At 52.3% G+C, this 26,479-nt stretch overlaps 1 protein-coding gene across 1 annotated transcript in view; it reads right to left on the bottom strand.

Annotated features, from left to right (window-relative positions):
- Nucleotides 1-26,479, bottom strand: part of LOC144248770 (uncharacterized) — a 261,668-nt gene that overhangs the window by 137,089 nt on the left and 98,100 nt on the right. Inside the window, 1 exon segment of the mRNA XM_077790763.1 lies at nucleotides 9,349-10,269. Coding sequence (XP_077646889.1) covers nucleotides 9,349-10,269 — 921 coding nt within the window.

Raw genomic sequence — 26,479 nt, 5'->3', positions numbered from 1 at the left:
ATCACAAGTGACTTGTGGGAAGAGCAAATATTCCTCAAGGCGTTTTATGGAGTGTTAAGTTTAATTTCTGATGAGTTTGTTTTCTCTAGCCCAGGACATGTTCAAGGGATCTCTGGTTTTCATTTGGCCCTAATTTTCTTCTGATTTGTATTTTTCACTTAAAAACACCTGAAAAATAACTAAAATTATTATTGAGCAGACATGTCAAAAGTCCAACTATTTAAGAAGTATTTGAGGTGGAATTTATTCTTTGGGAACATATTCTGGAGGATCTGTTGGTTCTTGGGGGATATCTGGCAGTATTTTCCATATCTTTACACTCCAAAAGCCAAGGTGGATTTGTCTCTCACCTCAAAATGACTCAATCCCACTCAAAACCCCAAAATCTTACCCCAAAATAGGTGAATCCCACCTCAAAATGGCTGGTTCCCACCTCAGTCCCATGCCAAAATTACTCAATTCCACAGCCTCCAGGTTGATATGGGGTTGCAAGGAGATCAGGAGAAGTGAGATCCAAATTTGAGGTTGTGGGATCAGGATTGTGCGGGGCTGAGTGAGTGTGATTTATTTTGATAGCAAATGAAACTTCCAGAACTATTGATTTCTGTCCCATTCAGTTTCTGTCAGTTCTGGTTTGCTTTTCAGAGTGCTGCCTTCTCAGCTGATTTTGTTTGTGTCCTCCTGTCCCAGACTGAAAAGTAAGATGTGTTCTATTTGCCATCTGTATGGCAGTTGTCCTGTGTTAAGTGGGCAGTTTTTCCTTATCTCTTCCACAATCAATCCTCCCTCAGGGGAGACATCTGCTGATAATGGGCTATTGAATGTCACAGCATGACTGATAAGAACTGTAACATCCCATTGTGAGATGCCTCGCCCAGAGGGAGGAGCCAAGCATTCTTACCTTCATCTAGTCTTGAGATTCTGGCCCACCAACACAGCTTTTTCTGCGCTGGATTTCCCAGAGGAACAGCTGCCTCTTCCACTGCCTCTTCAGAAGAAGACTCCCTTTTCTACAGGATCACTTCTCCAACAGAACCACACCTGACACTCCTGGAGGGCTGCAGCTACAATTCCAATTGGACTGCGGCCAACACCCTGTCCAACAGAGTGTCAGGTTGTATTCTGACCCTGTCAGTGTAGTTTTAGTTCACTTCATTGTTTCTTTTATCTTTTTATTTTCTTCCCTAGTAAAAAACTGTTATTCTGGTTCCATATTTTTACCTGACAGCCGCCCTTAATTTCAAATTTATAACAATTCTGAAAGAAAGGGTCTACATTTTTCCAATTCAGTGGAGGCCCATGCCTTCCTTAGCAGACACCTGTGTTTACAAACCAAAACACCTTCTTTCTCTCCTGCCTTCCTTTGCCTGCTCTGTTACTCTTTCATTGCCTCCCTTGACCCAGGGCACCCAGTTCTCACTTAAGACCAAGTTTCCCTGTGGTACACAGCGGGTCTCCCCATCTTTCTGCATTACCCACTAAGTGTAACCAGGTCCTTGAGCAAAGACAATCCCATGAATGGGTTGGTCTTTGCCTGAGGTGGGATTAATCCAAACAGTTTTCCCTAAAATACCTTTCATATGTACTACTAGGGACCTTATCTCCATCTACTGTGTGTAAGGGTTCTGACTGGGCAGGGCCAGCTCGATTGACAGACCCTCAGGTGTTGAACATCCAGGTTGCTTTTGCCAGGTTAATTTCCCAGTTTCTAAATGTTCCCCCACCAAGTGCCTTCAGGGCTGTCTTAAGGAGTCCGTTGCACCGTTCAACTTTGCCGGCAGCTGGAGCATGATAGGGAATATGATATATCCATTCGATACCATGTTCTCTGGCCCAGGTGTTGATAAGGCTGTTCTTGAAATGGGTGCCGTTGTCAGACTCAATTCTCTCAGGGGTGCCGTGTCTCCACAGGACTTGCTTTTCCAAGCCTAAGATGGTATTCCGGGCAGTGGCATGAGGTACAGGGAAAGTCTCCAGCCATCCAGTGGTGGCTTCCACCATGGTCAGCACGTAGCGCTTGCCTTGGCATGTCTGGGGCAGTGTGATATAGTCAATCTGCCAGGCCTCCCCATACTTGTACTTGGACCACCGTCCACCATACCATAGGGGCTTCACTCTCTTGGCCTGTTTGATGGCAGCACACGTCTCACAGTCATGGATAACCTGGGAAACACTGTCCATGGTTAGATCCACCCCTCGGTCTCGTGCCCACTTGTAGGTGGCATCTCTGCCCTGATGACCTGAGGCATCATGAGCCCATCGAGCCAGGAACAACTCCCCCTTATGGTGCCAATCTAAGTCTATCTTTGACACCTCTATTTTTGCTGCCTGATTTACCTGCTCGTTGTTTCGGTGCTCCTCATTAGCCCGACTTTTGGGGACATGGGCATCTACATGACGGACTTTCACCGTTAGCTTTTCCACCCGAGAGGCAATGTCTTTCCATATATCAGCAGCCCAGATTGGCTTTCCTCTACGTTGCCAGTTGGCCTTCTTCCACCTTCCCAGCCAGCCCCACAGAGCATTGGCTACCATCCATGAATCAGTATAAAGGTAGAGCTTTGGCCACTTCTCCCTTTCAGCAATGTCCAGAGCCAGCTGAACGGCCTTGAGCTCAGCGAGTTGGCTTGATCCACCTTCTCCTTCGGTAGCTTGTGCAACTTGGCGTGTGGGGCTCCATACGGCTGCTTTCCACTTCCGGTTCATCCCTACAATGCGACAGGAACCGTCAGTGAAAAGAGCGTAGCAGGTCTCCTCTGCTGGTAGTTGGTTGTATGGTGGAGCTTCTTCAGCCCTTGTCACTTGTACCTGCTCCTCATCATCAGTGAGACCAAAGTTTTCACCTTCTGGCCAGTTCGTAATTATCTCCAAAATCCCAGGGCGATTCAGGTTTCCAATACGGGCGCGTTGAGTGATGAGGGCAATCCATTTGCTCCATGTGGCGTCAGTGGCATGGTGGGTAGAGGGAACCTTTCCTTTAAACATCCACCCCAGCACCGGTAGTCGGGGTGCCAGGAGGAGTTGTGCTTCTGTGCCAATTACCTCCGAGGCGGCTTGAACTCCTTCAAAGGCAGCCAAGATTTCCTTCTCTGTGGGAGTGTAGTTGGCTTCAGACCCTCTGTAACTTCGGCTCCAGAATCCCAGTGGTCGGCCTCGAGTCTCCCCAGGCACCTTCTGCCAAAGGCTCCAGGACAACCCATGGTTCCCGGCTGCAGAGTAGAGCACATTCTTGACCTCTGGTCTCATCCTGACTGGGCCAAGGGCTACAGCATGAGCGATCTCCTGCTTGATCTGGGTGAAGGCTTGTTGCTGCTCAGGGCCCCAGTGGAAATCATTCTTCTTTCGGGTAACCAGATAAAGAGGGCTCACAATCTGCCTATACTCGGGAATGTGCATTCTCCAGAAACCTATGGCACCTAGGAAAGCTTGTGTTTCCTTTTTGCTGGTTGGTGGGGACATAGCTGTGATCTTGTTGATGACCTCAGTGGGAATCTGGCGCCGTCCATCTTGCCATTTCACTCCCAGGAACTGGATCTCTCGGGCAGGTCCCTTGACTTTGCTCTTCTTGATGGCAAAGCCAGCTTCTAGTAGTATCTGGATGATCCTCTCACCTTTCTCAAACACTTCTGCCGCTGTGCTCCCCCACACAATGATGTCATCAATGTATTGCAGGTGTTCTGGAGCCTCACCCTTTTCTAGTGCAGCCTGGATCAGTCCATGGCAGATGGTGGGGCTGTGTTTCCACCCCTGGGGCAGTCAGTTCCAGGTGTACTGCACGCTCCTCCAGGTGAAAGCAAACTGAGGCCTGCGTTCTGCTGCCAGAGGAATGGAGAAAAACGCATTAGCAATATCAATGGTGGCATACCACTTTGCTGCCTTGGACTCCAGCTCGTACTGGAGTTCCAGCATGTCCGGCACAGCCGCGCTCAGCGGTGGAGTCACTTCATTTAAGCCACAATAGTCCACAGTCAATCTCCATTCTTTGTCAGATTTGCGCACAGGCCAGATGGGGCTGTTGAAGGGTGAGTGGGTTTTGCTGACCACCCCTTGGCTCTCCAACTCCCGAATCATTTTGTGGATGGGGATCACGGCATCTCGATCCATCCGATACTGCCAGCCGTGCAGTGTCGAGGTCGCAATTGGCATGCGTTGCTCTTCCACCCTTAGGAGTCCTACTGCAGAGGGGTTTTCTGACAGTCCAGGCAAGGCGTTCAATTGCTTAATGTCTTCTGCCTCTACAGCGGCTATTCCAAAAGCCCACCTGAGTCCCTTTGGGTCTTTGTAATATCCGTTCCGGAGGAAGTCTATGCCTAGGATACACGGAGCATCTGGGCCAGTCACTATAGGATGTTTCTTCCACTCCTTCCCAGTCAGGCTCACCTCGGCTTCCACCAGAGTCAATTGTTGTGATCCCCCTGTCACACCAGCAATGGAAACAGGCTCTGCCCCCACATGTCCCGATGGTATCAGAGTACACTGTGCACCAGTATCAAATAAAGCATCATATTTTTGTGGCTCTGATGTGCCAGGCCATCGGATCCACACTGTCCAGAAGATCCGCTTTTCCCGTGCCTCTCCCTGGCTAGAGACAGGGCCCCTCTAACACTGGTTATTATTCCTTTCCTGGGCATACATACTAGAGGTCCCTTCAAGGGGGTCTGACAGATCGTACCCACAAGCTTGGTCACGGGAGGTTGAGGCTACCTTCACTTTGGTGGAACTCCCCCGGTTAGAGTTTCCCTCCTTGAGTTGACGGACCCGTGCTGCCAGGACAGAAGTGGGTTTCCCATCCCACCTCCCCATGTCTTCCCCATGGTCACGCAGAAAGAACCACAGATTAGCCCTTGGGGTGTACCCTCTCTCTCTAGCTGGGGATTGTTGGGTGCTGATTCTGGGGCCTGTGACTCTCACGGGTGCTGTATTAACCTTCCTTATCTCCTCCCTCATCTCCTCTTTAAACTCCTTAATCACAGCTGAGATATGAGCCTGCATTGGGCCATTAATCATACTCTCATAATTCCTAAGTTTGTTGGCAACAGAACCTATTGTCTCCCGGTGGGTGTCAGCATTGATTGTTGCAATGAAGGTGGCGTATTGAGATGGCCCAAGATTTGCCAGACTCCACAGCATTTGTCCCGTACACCTGACCTTGTCAGGGTCATCATTGTGTCGTCCATCCCTCCCAAAGAGTACCTCCAATACTGCCACTTCCCTCAGCTGTTGGATCCCTTCCTCGAGGGTCTTCCAGCGCATTCTATGATGGTGCTCTTGCATTCTCTCTCTGTGGACAAACCTCTCCCTGACACTCATTAAGAGCCGCTCCCAGAGAGAAAGGGACCCTGGTTCCCTTACAAAAACCTGATTTATACCCGAGTCCTGGGTCAAGGGTCCTAAGTTCCTTGCCTCACCACCGTCCAGCTGCACGCCTGTACCCATAAGATCCCAAACCCAGAGTAGCCAGGTAGCATAAGCCTCACGCCCTCGTCGCACAATGTCTTTATGCAGATTGCGAAGACTTTCGTACGTCAGGGACTCGGTGATGATAGCAATCTCTGGCTCCCCTGTGGGTTGTGAGGTTCCTCCATTCCTGTCCCTATCTGCAGGGTGCTCTGCTTTCACCTTAGACTTCCTTGTTTCTACCGGGGCCACTGCTGCTGACCGTGACTGCCCTTGTGGTTCAGCTGGAACCTGGACAGTTGTAACATTAGTGGGTTCCACAGCTGTACTATTAGACTGTCCCTCCTCAAGGCAAAGGGCCGGTTTCTCACCAGCTGGGGAAATGCACTCCTTCAGCATCTCTTGTATCTCCTTAACCAGAACCCTCACCCAATCTGGGCGGTTCATTTCTGAGGTGGGCTGTGGGGCAGGGTCAGGCTCTGGAGCAGCAGCATCTCGAGTCTGTGGTGTAGGTGTGAGGGTAGTTATCCAGGTTAATCTTCCCTTATCTCTGAATGCTAAATATAACAGGACTATCAGCAACACCACCCATTGTATGGTATCATTAGCACTTAGAAAGGATCTTAACCCTTTGAGAACTGGTGGAGCAGACCCAAAAAGATGGTTAAAAGGTTGGGAGAAAGTTTGCCCAGGTGCTATTTCCTCGCAGTAGGTACCGTTATTAAAGTAACCCCAAAAACATACACTTAACGTGTGGTAGCTATGAATCCATGTACCTGCCTTCCAGAGGAAATTAAAGATCCATGAATTCCTCACCCAATTAACCCAGAAGCCAAACTTGATAACAGACACCGTAGCCTTAGTTATAGGACCCATTTTTAGATAAGGGTCTGCAAATGGGAAAAGTATAGCTACGATCACATGCCACCCAAACCAAGGTAAACTAGACCACATGGTGATGCTGAAGATGTTTTTACACACAACAAAAAACCAAATTACTTAAGAACTGTTAATCCTTTTTCCCTCTCAATGCCCTCGGGCCTCACGTTGATGCGCCAAATTCTGTCTTGGTTCGACAAGACAGGAGTCTGTAAAAGAGGGCAAAGCCTCCTGTGCAATGGAGAACGGCAAACCCCCCTCCCTCTGAATTACCAGGATCTTTAAATTAAAAGGCTCTCAGGCAAAGATATGGGAGTGGGAGTAACAATTCTTTACTAGGAGAAAACTAGACAACAATTTAAAAAAAAAAAAAAGGCAAATGCAATCGGTACAAACAAAACCAGTGAAAGAAAAAAGTCCAGAACCTGGGGAATGCCAGTATCAGTTCTGCTGGGACAATTGCTTCCCTTGCAATAGTTGATGAGTTGCAGCTGCAGAGGTGATCTTTAGAAGGGTACAGTTTTCCTTTGGAGATCTGGTGGCAGTGGGGCCGGTCTTCCTCTGTGCCGGGGTTGCCTCTGAGCTCCGCCGCCGTCGGCTCAGCGCGCGCCGGCTGCTTCGCTGCGAGTGCCGCCGAAGAGAGAGCGAGCGAGAGCTGCTTCCCCCAGAAATCCCGCGAAGAGAGAGAGAGCTGCTTCTCTCGGAGTCCCGCCCAGAGAGCTGCCTCCTCTCCCCAAAAAGCTACCCCTTTAAACAACAATAGAGTGCTTGGCTTCCCCCCTCTGGGTGGGACCCCTCACGGTGTTACATTTACCAGCCCTTCATTGAATCAGTCAATGGTGTATAAACAAACTATTGCCTCTACAGGGCAAAACCATTGTCTCTGAGAGAGATAACAAAAACCTGTCCAACCGGTTTTTTCTTCAACAGATGGCAAATGGAATACAAGCTTATCTTACAACCCAGGACACACAGGAACCCTCAACTCCTTCAAACCCAGCATCCCCCTCATCCCCTGCAAGTTCCTCCCATGGCACCGGCCATGGCCATGTCCCCACTTGTCACTGGCCATGTCCCACCATGTCCTCACCCATGGCTGTCTCCCCACCATGTTTCCATCCCTGTCACTGTCCCCCATGTCTCCATCCATGCCTGTGTCTCCCCATGTCCCTAGGGATGGCCCTGTCCCCCTCCATGTCCATGCGTGCCCATGTCACTCTCCATGTCTAATGCTTTTTCTCTTTTTGAGCCTGGTCTTATAAGCTCTCAGAGATAAGCATTATACCCTTGATAGCTCAGCTACCTCATGTGGCATAAAACAAGCAGGATGGCTCATGTGACAGTGTTGGAAATAAAAAGTTTTAATAAAAGGCAAAAATAAAAAAGCTTTTTACAGAGAAAAGCCAAGTCAGGGCAAGGGTTCTTGCTCTTACTAAAACACTTCACAAAAGCAATTAACTTCTTTTGTTCTCTTCTTTTCTAGGGAATTGCTTAGGTGGGACTTTTTGGCTCCTGTCCAATTAGCTACCCTTAAGTTTGAGGTGAAGTCCCAGAGGTCCTATGAGGTGTCTTTAAACCAAATTGAGGAGAGAAACACCTGGCCTTTTGTCCTTTTTAAGGGAACAAAAGGTTAACTTGTTTACTCTGTCAACAGAGGGCACATTCTTACACGTGTCCCACCATGTCTGTGTCCTACCATGACCACATCCACTAACTTAGTTCAATGTCTATTTTTACTTCAATATTGGATATTTTAAAGGGATAAAGAGAAATGAAAACAAAATCAAAGCCAAAAGAAAGACTTCCATGTCCATGCTGGCTGAGGATCCACGTGCTTGGGTGGAGGGAAGAACCTTTTTGGTGGAGTTTCTACCCCACTGTCTCCAAAATCTTGGTCTTTTCCCCAGTTTTTCCACCATCTGGCTGCAGAAGACACCCTTGGGCAATAGGAAATCAAAATCGTGGAATCCCTGAAGTTGGAAAAGACCTTGTCCTGGTTCAGAGCAAATTTGGGAGAGAACCTCCAAAGGGATTCCTCTGGAAAGCAGATTCAATTGGCTCCTCCCCCAGCCAGTTTGGGAAAAATATCTCCTTGGAGAACAGTGGAAAAAACTGTTTTTTAAAGAATAAAACCTAAACAATATTAAACAATAAAACCTCTTGCTGCTCTAAAAGAGAGACAAACTCAGGAAGTCCCTCCGTGGGTTGTAGCTCAGCTCACTCAGTCTCTTATCAGTCCCTCCGGTGCTGGAAATGCCACAGTCCAGGCCTGGCCCGCTGGGCCACAGGTGTGAGCTGCCGGTGCTCTTCTGGGTGTTCAGGCCAGAGCAGGTTTAAACAGGTCCAAAGAAAAGGGAAAAACAGCCACAGTCCAGGGAACTTCTCTGCCACAGCTAGCTAAAACTAATTAACAGCAAAGGAGAGCTCTGTACCTCTGTCTGTCCATCTGCAACAACCTGGCCCAGGAGCAGGAATGTGGAGGAGTGAGTGCAGTTTCTGAAAACAAACTCTGCCCTTCTCTCCCTCCTTTGCTCTCGGAACAAGTCTTAAAGGTGCAAAAATTATAATTCACCATAAACACAACAAACAACTGGAGATACAAGCATCAAATAGTCAACCTAGGACATACCTCCAAGACCATTCAGTATTCCTTGATGCCACCAGAAGATAGGATTGAATGCAAAAGATTTTATGGAGTTGGAAGTCATTAAATCTGCTCTCCCCAAGGAATTCCCATTGTTGGTCTGTGCCCCAATGGATGTTCCTGCCACTGGGTTTATCTAGGTGCCCACAGGGAATGAGGAAGATGTGGAGCCTCCCAGCCAAGTGTCTTCCCAACACAGATAACCAGGCCCATAGATCACCAAGACTGCCTAATGAAGGTCACTGAGGATCATCCAACGTGGATCCTCCCATAGGGAATGGAGCTGGGAGGAGCATAAGAAGCTCTTCCCACCCTTGGGGAACTCACAGGGCTTCCCCCCTTAGTGGCGCCTCCGTTGGTGTTTGATCAAAACTGATCTCTGTGAGAAGCTCTTCCCACACTTCCCACACTCGTAGAGCCTCTCCCCGGTGTGGATGTGCCGGTGCTCGGTGAGGTCGGAGTTGTGCTTGAAGCCCTTCCCGCAGTCGGGGCAGCGGTAGGGCCTCTCCTCGGTGTGACTCCGCTGATGTACGAGGAGACTGGAGCTGATCCGAAACCTCTTCCCACACTGGGGACACTCGTAGGGCTTCTCCCCGCTGTGGATGCGCTGGTGCTTTCTCAGGTCTGAGTGCCACCCATAGCTCTTCCCACATTCCAAGCACTCATAGGGCCGTTCCCCAGTGTGGATCACCTGGTGCCGAATCAGGGCTGAGCTTTCTCTGAAACTCTTCCCACATTCCCCACACTTGTAGGGCTTTTCCCCAGTATGGATCTTTTTGTGTTCCGTAAGCTGGGAGTTGAGGCTGAAGCTCATCCCACACACCCCACACTCGTAGGGCTTTTCTCCAGTGTGGATCCTCTCGTGTCTCCTCAGGCCAGAGCTGTGCCTGAAGCTCTTCCCACATTCCCCACACTCATAGGGTTTTTCCCCAGTGTGGATCCTCTGGTGTTGCATCAGGTAGCCCTTCTGGCTGAAGCTCATCCCACATTTACCACACTCAAAGGGCTTTTCCCCAGTGTGGATTACCGAGTGCTGTATCAGGCTGCTCCTCTGGCTGAAGCTCTTCCCACATTCCCCACACTCAAAGGGCTTTTCCCCAGTGTGGATCCTCTGATGTTGGATCAGAATGGAGTTCTGGCTGAAGCTCCTCCCACACTCCCCACACTCAAAGGGCCTCTCCCCGGTGTGGAATCTCTGGTGAAGTCTCAAACTGGAGCTCCACCTGAAACACTTTCCACATTCCTCACACTCGTAGGGCCGTTCCCCAGTGTGGATCACCTGGTGCTCGATCAGGTGGGAGCTCCGGCTGAAACCCTTCCCACATTCCAAGCACTTGTGCGGCTTCTCCCTGCCACGAGGCTTCTCCACCAGCTCTGAGCTCTGGCTGGATCTCTGCCCACCTTCCTGGCTCAGGAGGGCTCTTTCCTCCCTGCAGCTCCCTGGGCTGGGTTTGCTGCCACTCCTTGTGCGGGATCTCCAGGGCTTTTCCTCCTCCTCCATTTCCTCCATTTTCATTCCTCCCCGGGAATGAAAAATCCTGGTCTGGGGGAAAAAAAAAAGAACAGAGCATCTTGGACTGGGAGTTTCTCCTGTCCCCACTTCATCTCACCAAGTCATTGGGCATTGTGTGTCTATAAGAACCTCCAAAACACCAAGGTTCAGCATAAAAATCCTCCAAACTTTAAGACACAGATCAAAACCTCCCCAAACATCAAGATTCAGTAAAAAATTCCTCCAAAACATAAAGATTCAGCCCCTAAAAAAAATAAAGCACCAACATTTAACCCAATAAAGCTGAGAAATGCCGTGATTCACCCCTGTGAAAATCGTGGAACCCCTCAACAGTCACGTGCTGCATGTGGGGTGACAATGCTCCTGGGGCTGAGGGGAGGCTATAGATACAAGGAGGTATGGAACCTTGTGGTGATCCTTGTTTCTGCTCCTCCTCCTCCGGTGTCCCTATTCTTCCTCACACTCCTCTTCCTCCTCCTATTCCTCCTTCTCCTGCACAATCCCACCCTCTCCTGCCACCTGCATCCTTTGACCATTCTGTTCCTCAAGCCTGCTTCTCCTTCCCTTCTCCTCCTGCCCCCAGGCCCAGCACCCACTGCCGGCTCCCTCTTCCCCCCAGCCCCACAGCATCCCAGCGCAGGGGCAGGGATGGAGCTGGGGTAGGTCGGGCTGGGGCAGCGCTGGGCTCTCGGCCGCTCCCGCCCGCACTCGGTCCCCACTGCAGCCGCTCCCGCCAGGACAGCGCGGGGGGGCCCGGCCTTGGCGCTGCCCCACTCCCACCTCCCCAAATTCCCCTCGCGGGGCCATGGGGCCGAGGGGGGGCGCAGGTGGGTCCAGGTGGGGAACGCGGGGAGCTGCGAGTCTGCCTGGCAACTGGTGAGTCATCAGCGCCGCGGGCTCTGATTGGCTGAGCTCTGCCCGAGCCCTGGGGCTGCAGCACAGAGGGGACACCCTGCTCCAGGGGGGATGTCCCACAAACGGGGGACCCCATGGAAGGAACCACAGGAAAGTGTCTTTACAAACAGATGCTCTAAAGCTGCTCGGAGATAGGGCCAGGCAACTTTTTTATGTAAGGAAGTGACAGGAGAAGACATCGGTTTCAGAAAATTTTATTAATTGATGACACAGACTGCTGCTCAGCCAAGGTCCTGCTCTATTCATGAACTTCCAGAAGAACAACAAAGACTTAACAGAGCCATTAATACCGTTTGCTATATGAAAGTGGGGTGCATATTAATGGTGTATGTAGTAGGTGGACTGGGATATCTGTAGCTCTCAAGTACTTCAGCCAATTAGGAAAGAGAGAGTGAGATGTGGCCAGGAGAATTAGGATGAAAAGGAGGGCTGTGTCCTTCAACAATTGGAGAGATCCCATGGGAAATGTCCCATGGCCTCTCCCAGTTTTAGAAATGAAATTACTTTTACAGTACTCCTCTGTATTCTTTGTGGACAGAATCGTCTGGTGATGTCAATTTTCCCGCACACCCTGGGGCTCATCCCGAATTCCTTCCACCCTCCGGGGCGGCGGGCAGGGAGTGCAGCTGAAGGTGCCTCACCCACTTTGGGTGATCGGCTCCCTTGGCTGGCAGTGGCACTGGGGATTGATTTGGGACCCGGGAGTGACCAGGAGACAGATGAGTGACACATCAGGGGGTCTGTGAAGAGTCAGCAGGGAGAGAGCACTGAAAATCTCATCAGTGAGTGCCCTGGGATCCTCGGGGAGTGAACATGGCAGGGCACCCATGGAGGGGAGAAAAGGGAAAGCCAGGGAGGGTCCTGGCCAAAGTGATGATTATCCCAAAATGTCTCTGAAGGGTCCCCTGGGAGAATGTTGAGGTAGTTTGCATATTTCCCCAGAGGTAATTAAGGACATGGACACCCAAGGGGGGCAATAAGGGAAGGGGAGAAGGGATTTGGACAACAGGGGATGGATGGGGTTGGTGTGCTGGGAAGGGATCGGGTGAAGAGAAGTGTGCAGGAATATGGTTCAGGTAAGAAGCAGCAGGAGGAATCTATGTGGTAAGAAAAAGGATGATGGAAAAGAGGAGAAAGAGAAAAATACAGAGGACTGAAATGTTTTTCAGCAGGGTCTTATCCTCACATTTGCCAGCTGATCCAGATCCTTTCCATCCCCGGTTTCCAGGAGAGGAAAAGCAGGAGGTCAGGATGCCAGGGGTTTCTCTGCGGTGGCAGCGGCAGCACCGGGCGCAGAGGTGCGGCACCGGGAGCACGGGCTGGGGCCTGTGGGGAGCTGCGGGGCCGGGCCGGGGCTGTGGGGCAGCCGGGGCTCAGCGCCGGGCGCTGCCTGACCCCACCAGCCCCGGGCAGGGCCGGCAGTGGCCCCCGGCCCCCAGGAGGCTGCGGGACGCCCCGGCCGCTGCCCGGCCCCGGGGAGCTGCCGGCCCTGCCCGCCGGGGGGGCCGCCTTTGGACACTGCGGCAGGACAGGCACCGGCTCTGCCACACGGGCTGGGCAGGGACCCTGAGCACAAGGGGGAACACAAAGGAACAGCTGGGAAATGCAGAGTGCACATGAAGGATCAGGATTTGCTGTTCAGGATTTGGTCTGGGTCCCTGCAGAAAGGAAAGGTTTTGCAGAAAGCTCAGCAGCTCTCAGAGGATGAGCACCCACAGGCAGTGACCGGGGCTGCAGGAGTGGCACAAGAAGCCCTGCAGCACTTGGGCACAAGGGCACAGCAGCTGAAGGCAAGAAGGGATGAGCAAAAGGCCAAGCTGAAGGCAAAGGCCATGGCAGAGTTCCCACAGCCCCTGAGGGATCAACCCCAGGGCCCAAGGGGGCCCCAGCACCCAGGGCATGACGGGGTCGGCCACAAGCACCTGGCAGAGGCATTGCCCTCCTGGCCAGGGCAGAGCCCACCCAAACAGCCCCTGGGAAGGAGTCAGGGCTCCAGCTGCAGCCCAAGGACACTGCAAGCACAGACAGCAGCACCCTCAGCAGGAGCAAGTCCACCCCTGCATGGACATGGATTGGCAGGGCTCTCTGAGCTCCCATCCCACCGGGGACCCACCACACTGGAGCCCTGGAGAACATTCAGGCTGGGTCTGCATCCAGAGGAGGCCTCTCCTGATGGACACAGGGGCCTCTCCATCCACTCTGAATCTTACACCTAACGGGGGAAAATTGTAAAGGAGTGTTTTCATTATTAAGGGAATAAATGGGAAAGCTGAGCTGGTGTCATTTGTTCAATCACTATTAGGAGCTGTGGGGGATAGGTTTGAAATAAACTAATTTCTTTTTCTTCCTTTCTTCCTACTGTGATTGTTATTAACTAGGAAGGAATTTGATGGTGGCATTGGAATATTGTAAAAGGTGATACAGAGGCTATTGCTGCTGTACCTTTGTGTCAAATGTCTGGGAAGGCCTGTGCTGAAGGGAACCCAGAGGTGTGGGCAGCCCCATGGAAAGACGGAAAATTTGATGCGGAGCCTCTCCAAATTACTTGGAAGCAACCAGGACAAGTGGTGTCTAAAAGCAACACCCTGTTCCAGGGGAGGGAAGGAAGGGCTCACAGCCTGGTATGGAGTCCCTGCTAAAGGCAGGGCTTTTGGAGCCAGGGATGTCTCCCTACAGCACTCCTATCCTGCCAGTCAGGGAATCAGATGGCTCCAATGAGGAGGACAAGGAGAAGTGGCAGACAAAGCCCCTGTGAAATAGCTCAATTTGCTATCTAAAAAATACCTTTTGAGTATCTTAAAAAGAAGTTCAAATGATGGAGAAAAAGGTTAAATTTGGGAAATAGTGGGACTGAAGATTCCTGGTGGATTGACCCAGAGAGGGTCTGGGGAATCTCAGAAGTAACATTTCCCAGGACCAAAAACGACCTGAGACAATTCAAAGGATTAATAGGGAATTACACAGCCTGGATTGAGGATTCTCTTTCCAGCCAGAACATTGTAGGACTTTTTAACCTCAGACAGCCTCCATGCTGTGGTATGGACAGGAGAAAGTGAGCAAAACTTGGGAAAATGAACAACCAAAAATATTGATGCCTCAGCTGGGGCTCTTCCAGACTCAGAAAAGAAATTGGAATTGTAGGGGAATGTTCAACAGGGCCATGCCAAAGGAATCCTTGGGCCAAAATGTTTCACCCAGTGGCCAGAGTGGCCTCATTGCCTGCAGAATTGTGCAGCCACAGCTTCAACGGGAACTGAGGCCCAAAAGCTCAACAGGATCTCCGACTGTTCCAGTCTGCCATCAAGTTCAAGCTTTGATCACCAAAAGAGCCTCGCAATGGATGAGCAGTGCTCGGTTATTACAGTGTGAAACTTGTTCAGTGGCACAGGAGGATTCAGAACTGAGGACAGGGGAAGGGTTTAACCCAGCCTCCTGTTTGAACAGCCCACAGAGGGGCTGGGAAGAAACCCAGCACTGCATTCAAGTGACACAGCTCCAGACCCAGCCTGGGGGAGATTCAGGAGACATTGCCTGGCCTGAGGCAGAAAATGTCTTTGTGGATGGCTCTTCAAGGGCAGCAGAAGGGAAAAGAGTTCCAAGACACGCTGTTATTGAGGAAAGGGAATCAGACAAAGTGCAGGTTACCCCCATGGTCAGCTCAACCAGCACAGCTGTGTGTGCTTGTAAGAGCCTGGCACTGAAATGCCCTGAGCAGGAAGGCTTCAATATCTTCTGGTGACACCATCTCACCTAACAGGGGGGCAAAAGCAATTCTGATTGCTCAGCAACCACTGGATCACTTATTAAGGTATTTCTAAAAGACATAATTCCAACAAAAGGGATTGTGGAAGCAACAGACTCAGAGAGCAGAACTCATTTTACAGGAAAGATCCTCCAGGGGGTTATGGCAGCTTTAGGAATACAATGGGACCTCCAGAACCCCTGGCAACCCCAGAGCTCAGGATGGGTACAAAGAATGAATGGGGAAAGAAAGAAACACCTCTGGAAGCTGGGGATAGAAACCAAGATGCCATGGGTATGGCTTTTGCCATTGGCTTGGGTAAGAAGAAGAGCCAGAGCCAGGGCAGATATTCAATTATTTTCCCTTGCAATTGATCTCTGGAATTCCTTACCCTGGTTATTTTCCACCTAGTGCAGGGTGGAGATAAGGGATGCACATTTAAAGCAGTCTGTGGCCAGAATCCTGTCTCTGGTGCAATCTCTCCCACAGGAAGCTGGGCTGGCACAGAGCCTGCCTTGGCACTTTGCTGCTGCCAACATCCAAGCAGGACATGGGCTCTGCCTAAGGAGTGCAAAGCAGCACCACTGGTGGCCAAGTGGCGTGGCCCATGCCAAGGGGCCCCGAGGCCAGAAACAGCCGCCAGCACAGCTGAACACGGGGGGACCCCTCAGCCTGGGCTCCAGGTCTCTGCAGCCCCGGAGATTTGCACTTCCCGCCTGCAGCAGGAGGATGGGAGGCCCCCCTGAGCCTGCACTGAAGGCAGCGCAGCAGCAGCCAGGGCTCCACAGCGGGGCAAGGCCCTGGGCCTGCCCACACCTCCTCTGCTGAAATCCTCGGCCTGGCCACCCTCCTTGGGCAGCTCCAGCCACCGGGGCCAGCCCTTGCTGCCACTGCTGCAGCTTCAGTGCTCGCTGGGCCTGCACTGCCACAGCTGCTGGGGAGACACCGGGACAATTCCACTCTGGCTCTCACTCACACTCACACACTGCCCTGCCTGCCAGTGCATCCATGGAAAATAGACCAGCTCATAGACTTGAACATTGTTAACCTTTGATTTCTCTACTCAGGCTTGCTTTGCCTTGGCCTTGGGGAAAGAAATGTTAAAGGTTTTGTTAAGGGATGTTACACCACTCAGTGGAGATGAGTTTAACATCTCAACACACTGGGAATGGCCCAAAAGATACCCACAAAGACAACGACCAGCAGCAAAACATCAACCCCAGCAGCAAACAGCAACCAACACCTACCCCAGACACTGCCCCCGGCAGGGCTGCAGACACCTGGTCTGCAAAAGGCTGAGAAGGAAATCCAGCACATCCCACCTCATTAACAGCACAAGCAAAGAAATCCGGGTCCAAGAGGAAACCAAATACTAAAAACTGCACAAGTTGAAACTACAGAACATTAAACCAGTGGATTTAGATTGCTTCAGACTACACAAGTTTGGGAAAAATCGAGTAAAACCCACATGTAATGGAACTATTTTCTTGGCACACCCGGGTTATGTGAGAATGGAATGATTTTTGTTGCACATCCTGGCCAGAATCAAGGAATGCCTTGACTCTAACACTAAAAAGATTAGTGAAGTTTTTCTTTTTCCTGAAGTTTCAGTGCAAAGTTTAGAGCATTAGAGTATTTTTTTATTACTCATACTTCTATATAGCTGGTTAGGTTTGGGTAAAGGATGTGAGAATGAGTTTTCCTTCCGAGGGGAATTAGAAAAAAACTGAATTATCTTGGGATTTTTTCTCTATGTTTTTGCGTAGCTGTAAAAGATAGAAAAATTTTGATCTGGGTTTTTCGAAGTTCACCTTTAGGATGCATCACTAGAAGAGATTTAAAGGTGACCCCTTAATGTTTAAACAGGTAGCCTGGACAGGAGCTTTAGAAATGCAAATTAACACTGCTGGGGCAAAGTGGGGACAATGTACCTGGCTCCCCAGCACACCAGGGGATAAAGGAATGCTGCTTCTCCTCCTCTGTGCTGCAGCAACTCTCATCTTTTTACCATGCTCCACACCTTGGCAGTGCAGCTCATCCAGCAGCTGAGCCAGGGCATGCAGGTGGCAGCCAGGCCTCCTGATCCACAAACGGCGACAAAAGGACAGGGAATGAGGGCACCGAGAATAATCCCAAAACCAAAGAGGACCCGGGAAGGACAAAACAGAGTCAAGGAGTGAATCTGCCTGGAGATAGGGCCGGGCACTTGTAGATAAGGGGAGAAACCATCAGTTCCAATAAATGTTACAAGTTGACCCAGAGAGCTGCTCAAAGTCCCGCTACATACCCGAACCTCGAGGAGAAGAACAAAGACTTAACAGAGCCATGAATATCGGCTGTTCTACAAAAGGAGGGTGCACATTAACGAGGACAGGCAGCAGGCGCATCGGGAAGTCGGAACCTTCCAAGGAACTCAGCCGGTGGGCAAAGGCAGAGGGAGATGCGGCCGGGAAAATGAGGATAAAAAGGAGGCTGCGGACTACAGCCACGGCAGAGAGCGCACGGCAAATGCCCCACGGCCTCTGCCCCTGCTCGGCAATAAAGTCACTTTGACAGGACTCCTCGCTCTCCGCCGGGCACACGAACCTCCGGCGACGGGAATTTCCCCGCCCGCTCCCGGCCGCGGGGCAGCCCCTCTGTCCTACCCACAGCAGCCGGGCCGAGCCAGCGCTGCTCCGGCAGCGGCTCCTGCCCGGCCCCGGCGGAAAGGAGACCGCGGGCAGCCGCTCCCGCAGCGCCCTCGGCCCGGGGCCGGCACGGGCCGGACACGGCACCGGCGAGCCGCCGGAGCCCCCTGCCGCCCCCTCCGCCCGCAGCCGGCCCCGAGCCCCCGCAGAGCCCAGCGCGGCTCCCACCTGCGCCGGGGCCGCCTCCGAGCTCCGCCGCCGCCGCCTCACCGCGCTCCGGCCGCTGCCGCCGCTGCCGGGCCCGCGCAGCCGCTCGGCCAATGGCGGCGCTGCGCGGCCACGGCCGCCCTCAGCCCGCCGCCGGGGCCGCGCCGCGCCCCGCTCCCACCAATCAGCGCGCCGCAACCGCGACTGACGGCACCGGCGGCCAATGGCAGCGAGCTCGGGGCGGGCTCTGCGCACGGCCCCGCCTCGCCCCGCGCTCTCGGCGCCCCCGGGCTGCGTGAGGGGAAAGCCGGAGATGAGGAACAGCCCCGGCACGGGCCCGGCCCGAGCCGGGATTGAGCTGCCCACACAAACAAACTTCTCCGCGCCTCCCGCCACGGCTTTCCCGGCCCTGCGCCTCCCGTGCCTCCGCCTCTGCGGGAAGCCCAGGAGCCTCACTTCTCCTGCCCCTCGTTAGCGCATCAGTGCTTCGCTTTGATTTCCCCCGAAAAGGGAAACCTGCCCGAAGCCCCGTGGGTGGGTGGGGGAAGGGAGAGGTTTCTGGCAGAAAATTCCAAAGACTCGGAGCAGGAGAAGAAGTCAGTGCAGAGCCTTAAATGCAGCTTTCCCCACGCCTCCCTGCTCCCAGCTGCACCTCCTCCCCCGGCAGGGCAGGAGACAGGGAATGGGGCCATGCTCAGCTCATCCCCCGGGGCTTCTCCCTCTGCTCAGGGACAGGAGTCGTTCCCTGCTGCACCCTGCGCTCTCTCCCGGCCGAGACTTCTCCAGGAACTTCTCGGAGCGGAGTCCATCCCCTGGGCACAGCCCCCTCCGAGTGCTGCAGCGTGGGTCACTGTGCCACGGGCTCAGTCCTGCCAGGACAGGCTGCTCCAGCGGGGCCCCTCTGCCCGCGGGCTCACAGCCTCCTCTCAGGCATCGCCGAGCTCCAGCCCGGCTCCTGCAGGGGCTGCAGGGGATCTCTGCATCCCCATGGACCTGCAGGGGATCCCTGCATCCCCATGGACCTGCAGGCGGATCTCTGCATCCCCATGGACCTGCAGGGGGATCTCTGCATCCCCATGGATCTGCAGGGGATCTCTGCATCCCCACGGACCTGCAGGGGATCTCTGCATCCCCACGGACCCGCAGGGGGATCTCTGCATCCCATGGACCCGCAGGGGGATCTCTGCATCCCCATGGACCTGCAGGGGGATCTCTGCAGCCCCATTGTAATATATGTTATGGCATAATTCGTGATTTTGTAAAATATACATCAAGTCAGTTGTGCTTGTAGAAAAAGATTCTTAAAGTTTTAAATGACCAGTGGCTGCAGCCGGGGCTGGAGAAACCACAGTTGGCAGAGAAAGAAAGACCTAATTTACAAATGAAAAACGGTGTCTCTGTGCAGAGATGGGCCCTTTCCGGGAACAATCCAGGAGACACCCAACGTTTAACCCCTGGTCTGCCGGGGAGCCTGGAAACCAGGCACACGGGCACCCCGCCCTTGCAGCTGCTGAGGAGGCTGCTGGGCTGTGCTTCAGCAGAGGAGATGGAATGTGGCTTACCACTCTGCCCTTCTCTAAAAACGGAGAATGGGTCAGGAGGTTTGGGCTCTGAGCACACAGCAGCCTGGCCCAGGCACAGGCCGTGGTGGGACAGGGGCACAGGAGCCTTCTGTGACTGACCGTGGCTCTCTGGTTTCTCTCTGCAGGCTGCCAGCTCCTCATGCCATGGAAACGGCCCCACTCAGCCTGCCAGTCTGGGAGGGCTGGAGGGCTGTGGGTACTCATTTGCTGTCAAAAATAAATTGTGTTTTTTTGTCATTGTCATTGTCATCATCAGAACATTTCTTTCATCCTTTTCCAAGTTTTTGGCCCCTCCAGGGTAATATTTTTGTGTCCTTCCTCAGACAGTTGATGGCATTTGGCAGGGGGGGTTAAGCAATGTGAAAAGTTCAACAACAGCTCCAGTTGCCAACTGCAGCAGCCCCTTCAGGAGCCCTGAGCTACCAGCGAGGTCCAGGTGTGCCTTGCAAAAAAAGGGAGTGGTTTGCAGCGATGGGGTTGGTGCCCTGCTGCAAAAGCTGGGAGCAGATCAGAAGTGGCAAAATGCCATTTTGGCTCAACCCCCACCCAGGTTCTTTATCTTTTCCCTCTGCTCGGTGATAGGCAGACAGGGCTGGATCCAGCGAGGTTCAAGTTCTGGGTTCTCCCTGGCATCAAAGGGATCAACTAAACTCTTGTATGCAGTGACTGCAATAGGGCTACTGAAGGAAAAAAGGGAATGTCATGAGATGGGGAACCCTTCTTGTCTCCTCTGTCTCCCCAGGAGCCCCTTGGAAAGGGAAATACCCACTGGGTTTATCTGACTCCTTCCCAGCCAGCCCTTCCCTCGCTCCCGGGTCTCATTTGCTCCGCAAGATTCACCAGCTCGCTCAGCTCAGAGGAGCTCTCAGAGGAGAAAACGCTGCCTGGCGTGGGGCTGCCCGATCCCTGTCTCACCTTGATTCCATTTGCCCCCTCCCTGCCCCATCCAAGAGACCGAAGGATCCCCCACAGCCCCACGGTCCTGCAGCAGATCCCGGCACGTTCCCTGCTCCGCTCCTTGGTGCCCTGGGAGGCTCCAGAGCCCTCCCTGTGTGCGGGACAGCGGCTGCAGCACCGCTGCGCCCGCGGGCGAGCAGCGCCCAGGAGCAGCTGCGCCAGCTCCGAGCCTGAAGGGAATCCTCAGCGCACACAAATGACAGCTGGCACTTCAGGGGCTGGCAGGAGAAGCTCAACCCATCTGCTCGCTGCCCTTCCCAGCCATGGCCACGCTGGTGCAATTTGAAGAGTCGCCCCTGCCCAGGAAGCTCTCAGGTCGAAGAGAGGAGCAAAAGCCACGGGTTTCTGAGGTGTTAGCTGCCACTGCCTCTGGTTTTCCTTCCAATTCCTAAGGGGTTTTGACTGGTTTTACCATTTCAACACTTTCTGTGTAGAATGCTTATTTTATGATTGGCTTTTCACAAATGTTACCATGAATATTATATGTGTAATGTTAGAAAGTTATGCTGTATTCATTCTCTTAAGTAGTGTGTTAAATAGAGTTTTAGGTAACAACATAATATTAAAATAGAAACTCTGCGATGTAGGATTTTTTTACTTGCCCAAGCAAGAGATGAGATAATCAATAAACTCTTCACACAGGGATGGCGGTGACTTGGGGCACATAAAGAGTTACAACCTCCTTATCAGAAAAGACAAACATTCTTCCATCTTGTCTCCATCTTTATGGAAGCACCAGGATTAAGGGAAAGAAGTTGACAAAATCCAGAAAAGTTCCTAATTTGCAAGTAATTTATGCATCATGTATGAGATACATGAATATGCAATAGGCTATTGCTTTTAAGGTTATTCCTTTGTTCACAAGGCATGCTTGTCCTGGCTTAAGTGTCAGAGAGCATCTGGACATCTATAATTTTTTGCTTTTTATTGTCTTGTAATTGTCCTAACTCTAAATTTGATTACTCTAATTGTGTTACTATTTTTATAACCATTTTATTATTATTAAACGTTTAAAATTTTAAAAACCGAGTGATTTGCCTTTTTCACAACGTTCCAGGCTCCCGGGGACCCCCTTATCGGTCTGTCCGACCCCGCAGGCTGCAGAGGGTCCCCCCGCTCCGGTGCCGCCCTTCTCCGCTCCCCAGCCCCGCCCCGCCGGTACCGGGCGATCCCCGGTGGCTCCGGGCTGACGATGCAGCGCCTGCCCCGGGCAGCCCAACCCCACCGCGGGAGGGTCCCACGCATCCCCGGCCCAGCGCCGGGGCTCTGCCAGCAGCCAGCACCGGGACCCCAAAATTCTGCTGTCCCGGGGCCACCGAGCGGGCACCCGGCCCTTGGCCCTGTTATAGATACATATTATAATATTGGCTTTTTGCAAATATTCCATTGGATTTTATATGTGTGGTGTTACAATAACTTTGTTATATAGTTTTTATTTCTGTTGTTCATTGATTACGCTCAGACATAGTAGTGCCATAGGTGATAGAAGCATGCTTGTGTTAAAATGCCTGCTTGGATGGGATAACATCCAGTGAGCACAGGATGAGGACACCTGTACAGATCTGCTGACCATCAGCACTCACCGTCTGAAGGCAGTGTGGGCTGGGGCCAAAACTGAAGATGATGATAAAAAAGGACCAAAACCACAACCAAGGAATACACATGCCCTAAAAAGGTGGAACCGAGGAGGAGCCATGCTGAACAGTTCTTGGAATATGTAAACTAGCTTGGGAAAAAGTTTACTATGCATAAGGGACTATGAATATGCAACCGGCTGGTGTAAGGGAAAAGGTATTCAAGGGGTATCTCCGGAGATAACCGTGTGCTCTTAGCTCAGTGCCGAGATGCACCCGGCCGCAACAACCTTTGCTCTATGGCCCTTGTCTCCTCTTGCCCTGTATTAAACTTTTTAAATGTTCCCAGGGCAGTGAAGGTGTTTTTCCCAGCCCCGAGCAGAGAGCTCTGCCCGGCGGCTCCCGGGAAAGGCGGCGGCGCTCGGCAGCGGCCCCGGCCCGCCCGGCCCGCGGGAATTCCCCGCAGCGGGACAAAATCCTGCCCCGAAGGAGCGCTCGGAACGCCGCCTGCGGCTCCTCCGTGCCCCGCAGGTGCCGCAGCTGCCCCGCTGCGGCAGGCGCGGCTCTGGAGCAGGGAGGCTCTGCGGGACCCCCGGGCTGTGCCCCCTCCCGGGCCGTGCCCCGGGGCTGATGCTCGGCCCGGGCTCTCTCGCTGTCCCGGCTCCCGCAGGCTCCCGGCGGGAGCGGCACCGCCCGCCCGGCGCCGCAGGGCCGAGCCCTGCCCAGCAAAGGCTCCGTGTCCACGGCCGGGCCCTGCCGGGGCTGCGGCCGCTGCCCGGCCCGGCACAACCCGCAGCGCCCGGCGCGGCTCCCTCCAGCCGGGCACTGCGGCTCCAACCAGGCGGAATATTCAGCGCACGGAATCTCTGTCAGCGCTGCTCACATTGCAAAACCAGCTGCTGCCGAGGCAATCCCAGCTCCCACTGAAGCCTTCCACCCAAAATGCTGCCTTCAGCTCGGACACACCGGTAAGAAACCCAAGAGCAAACTGAAAGCTGATTAGAGAATCTTGCACAATCACACCCAAGAACATTTTGTTATAAAATCACAAATATTAACAGAAGCTGAGAAAGTCAACAATGTTAGAAAACAAGCTTCCAACAATGGGACTCGAAGAGCTAAGAGCATGTGTTTGAATGGAATAAGCCCTCTCTGACATGTGAGCAATGCCATGGAATTTCTCAAACCAGGGAAATAGGGAGGCCTGGCAGCAGCAGCTTCACACACAGCAATGACACAGAACAGGGCAGGGCAAGAGGCTGACAAAACTCTAACCGCTACTTGCAATGAAATACCTTTTTCTCCAGTTCTAATCTAGCCACTATTAATATAGAGTCCAAAAGACTAAAAATACTAGTAATAATAATAACAACTGTACCATTAATAGCAAAAAATTGAGAGAATAGAAATAATAAGAATTAATAGTGGTAATAAAAACCCTACCATACTTATACCAGGTTTGCATGGCCAGGTTTTGGTAAGGCAGGGGATCTAGGAGCAGCTTCTGTGAGAGCAGCTGTTCCTCCATGTCCCACAGAGTCAATTCCAGCTGGCTCCAGGACAGACTGGCTGCTGGACAAGGCTGGCCCAGTTAGAAATGGTGGTAACACCTTTGGAATAAGAGATTTAAGGAAATGGGTGATCCTGGAATTGTGGCTGTGAGCAGGGAGGAACAGGGTGAGGACCTGTGAGGGGAACAGCTCTGCACACCCCCAGGGCAGGGCAGGGCAGGAAGGGCAGGAGCTGCTCCAGCTGCTGGAGCTGATTGCCCTGAGATTCCCTGGTCAGTCCCTGGGGAGGCAGCTGGGCCCTGCAGCCCGTGGAGGGCACAGAGGGCAGAGATGCACCTGCAGCGCCTGGAGGAGCCCGTGCTGGAGCAGGGGGATGCCTGAGCGGAGGCTGCGACCCCATGAGAAACCTGTGCTGGAGCAGGGACCTGGCAGGGACCTGCAAACCCCTGGAGAGGAGCCCACGCTGGAGCAGGGCCCTGCCAGGACTTGTGAGCCCATGGAGGAGCGAGCCACGCTGCAGCAGCTTGTGGAGAACTGCTGTCCGTGGGATGAACTCACCGTGGAGAAGTTCATGGAGAAGTGTCTCCAGGAGGGACCCCTGGCACAGCAGGGGAATGACTCCTCTCCCCAAGCAGCAGGAGAAACAACCGGGGATGAACTGACCAGAGCCCCCATTCCCTGTCTCCCTGCACCCACTGCGGGGGGAGGTAGAGATGGGAAGGAGGGAGGAAAGGGCAGAAGGTGTTTTTAAAGCTTTGTTTTACTTCTCACTATCCTGCCCTGATCCAGATAGCAAAAATTCCATTAATATCTCCAATTTTGAAAATGGTTTGCCCATGATGGCATTTGCTGAGTGATCTGTCGCAGTCCTTAGCTCAACCCATGAAGCCTTCATTCTGTTTTCTCCCTCCTGTCCATATCTGGAGGGGAGTGAGAGAGCAGCTTTGGTGGGTGCCTGACATCCAGCCAGGGTGAACAGACAACACTTCCTTTCCTTCATTCATTCTTTCTTTCCAGAGGTCACTGTGAAGGGGTTGAGTGGGGCTTTGACAGAGGGAGTGAAGGTGGTGGGGAGTGGTGGGGACAGGAGCCACAGGGATGAGGGACAGGCATCAGAGGGGCCTGGGCAGCTGGCAGGGGGCATGGCCTGTTCCCTGGCCCAGCAGCAGGGGACAGGGGGCACGGCCTGTTCCCTGGCCCAGCAGCAGGGGACAGGGGGCACGGCCTGTCCCCCTGGCCCAGCAGCAGCCCCGTGCCCTGCCCAAGGCGCTCCCAGCAGGGGCTGGGCCCCAGAGGCAGGGGGAGACCCCAGTCCCAGGGCAGCGTTTCTGACCCGTCCCCTGTCCAGCCCAGCCTGCCCCATGTGTGCAGTGACCGCTGGCACGGGCTGCCCTGGACACTGTGACCTGCTGGGGACACTGAGAGCTGCCCCGCTGTGACACTGCCCTTGGGATTGCACAGGCACCAAACAAACCCCAGCCAGCACCGCCCCTTGTCATGTCCCAGGCACCGGAGAGCATCAGAGCCAGCCCCGCTCCTGGTGATGTCCCAGGCACCAGGGCACATCCCAGCCCCACTCCTGGTGATGTCCCAGGCACCAGAGCACATCCCAGCCCCGCTCCTGGTGATGTCCCAGGCACCAGAGCACATCCCAGCCCTGCTCCTGGTGATGTCCCAGGCACCAGGGCACATCCCAGCCCCGTTCCTGGTGATAGATTTCAGGGGCACAAAAACAGTTGCAGACTTCCCATACTTTAGGGATCCATTAAGCACAGGAAAACGGCAAAGATTCATTTGTCATGTATGCATGGGAAAGGCAGAAAGGTCAGAATGAGGAAGACTTATTTTGCTTCTTCATTTTGGAGACCCCTCCCCAAAATGGACCCCCAACTCATTTCAGGGAACAGAACTACACATGCTTAATTGCCTTTTTGCCAATTAGCACATGAAGCGGAGCAGAGGAAGTGACAGGGATATGAATATGCATTCATATTTGTGTATTCAAGACTTCTGCAAATAAAAAAGCTTTGTAATACCTGTGATTTTTGCAGTGTGCATTAGGGAATTATCCCATGTACTGCCCGGCTGTCTCAATAAACATACACTTTCTAACTTTAAACCCTTAGAGAGTTTTTGTCCATCTCAGTTGGATATCGATATTAAATTGATACTCATATTTCAGTAAATCATTGTCTTAAAGATGTCCTAGTATGTGTATTAACATGTCTTTTCTTAATATTCTAGTAATTATTCTTGCATTGTTTCAAGATAAACTGGTATGATTCAAAGAATATCCACTGAGGTACACATAGAACATCGATTTATCATAAGCAAATTGCAGTTGCAAAGTTTTTTCACTGAAATTCTGCCATTTGTCATCATTTTAAAAGTCAGCTATTAAAGTCAACAACAAAATTTCTAACTTTGAACAAAGGGAAAAAAGTATATGGTTTGCACTAGAAAAAATAGAAATACAGAAAATGTCTCCTAACCAAGTTCCTTGCCCTGATCAAAACATCTCCCAATCAAGTTCTTCACCCTGAACCTGGCTGGTAAAGAAAAATATTATCAGTAAACGTGGATGAAATTTTGCATAAGTTAATAGTATTCAAAATCCATGTTCTAATCCTATTATTATTTCTTAGACAACGAAAAAAGGGGAAAGGGATTGGATTGAGGGTACACCCTCCTCCCCTCTGAGTCTGTTCTTATGTTTTACAATAAATCCTACAACAGTACAATACAGCTGCCTAAAATATGGACACTGGAAACCACAGACAGCATTACAAATGATCACCTGCCTCATGGACAGTTCATATAAGGACTTGATTTGTTTACAAATTATTTCTCATGTTTACAAACAGTTTTTCTGTTTACAGATTGTTTTCTGGGAGTTCAGTTTTTCCCCAAGGGATCAAGTGCTTAAAGGT

The sequence above is a fragment of the Lonchura striata genome, unplaced genomic scaffold, assembly GCF_046129695.1.
Source record: "Lonchura striata isolate bLonStr1 unplaced genomic scaffold, bLonStr1.mat Scaffold_85, whole genome shotgun sequence".
NCBI classification, from domain to species: domain Eukaryota; kingdom Metazoa; phylum Chordata; class Aves; order Passeriformes; family Estrildidae; genus Lonchura; species Lonchura striata.
Note: the sequence above shows the minus strand (reverse complement) of the source record. Positions and strands in the feature narration are given on the sequence as shown.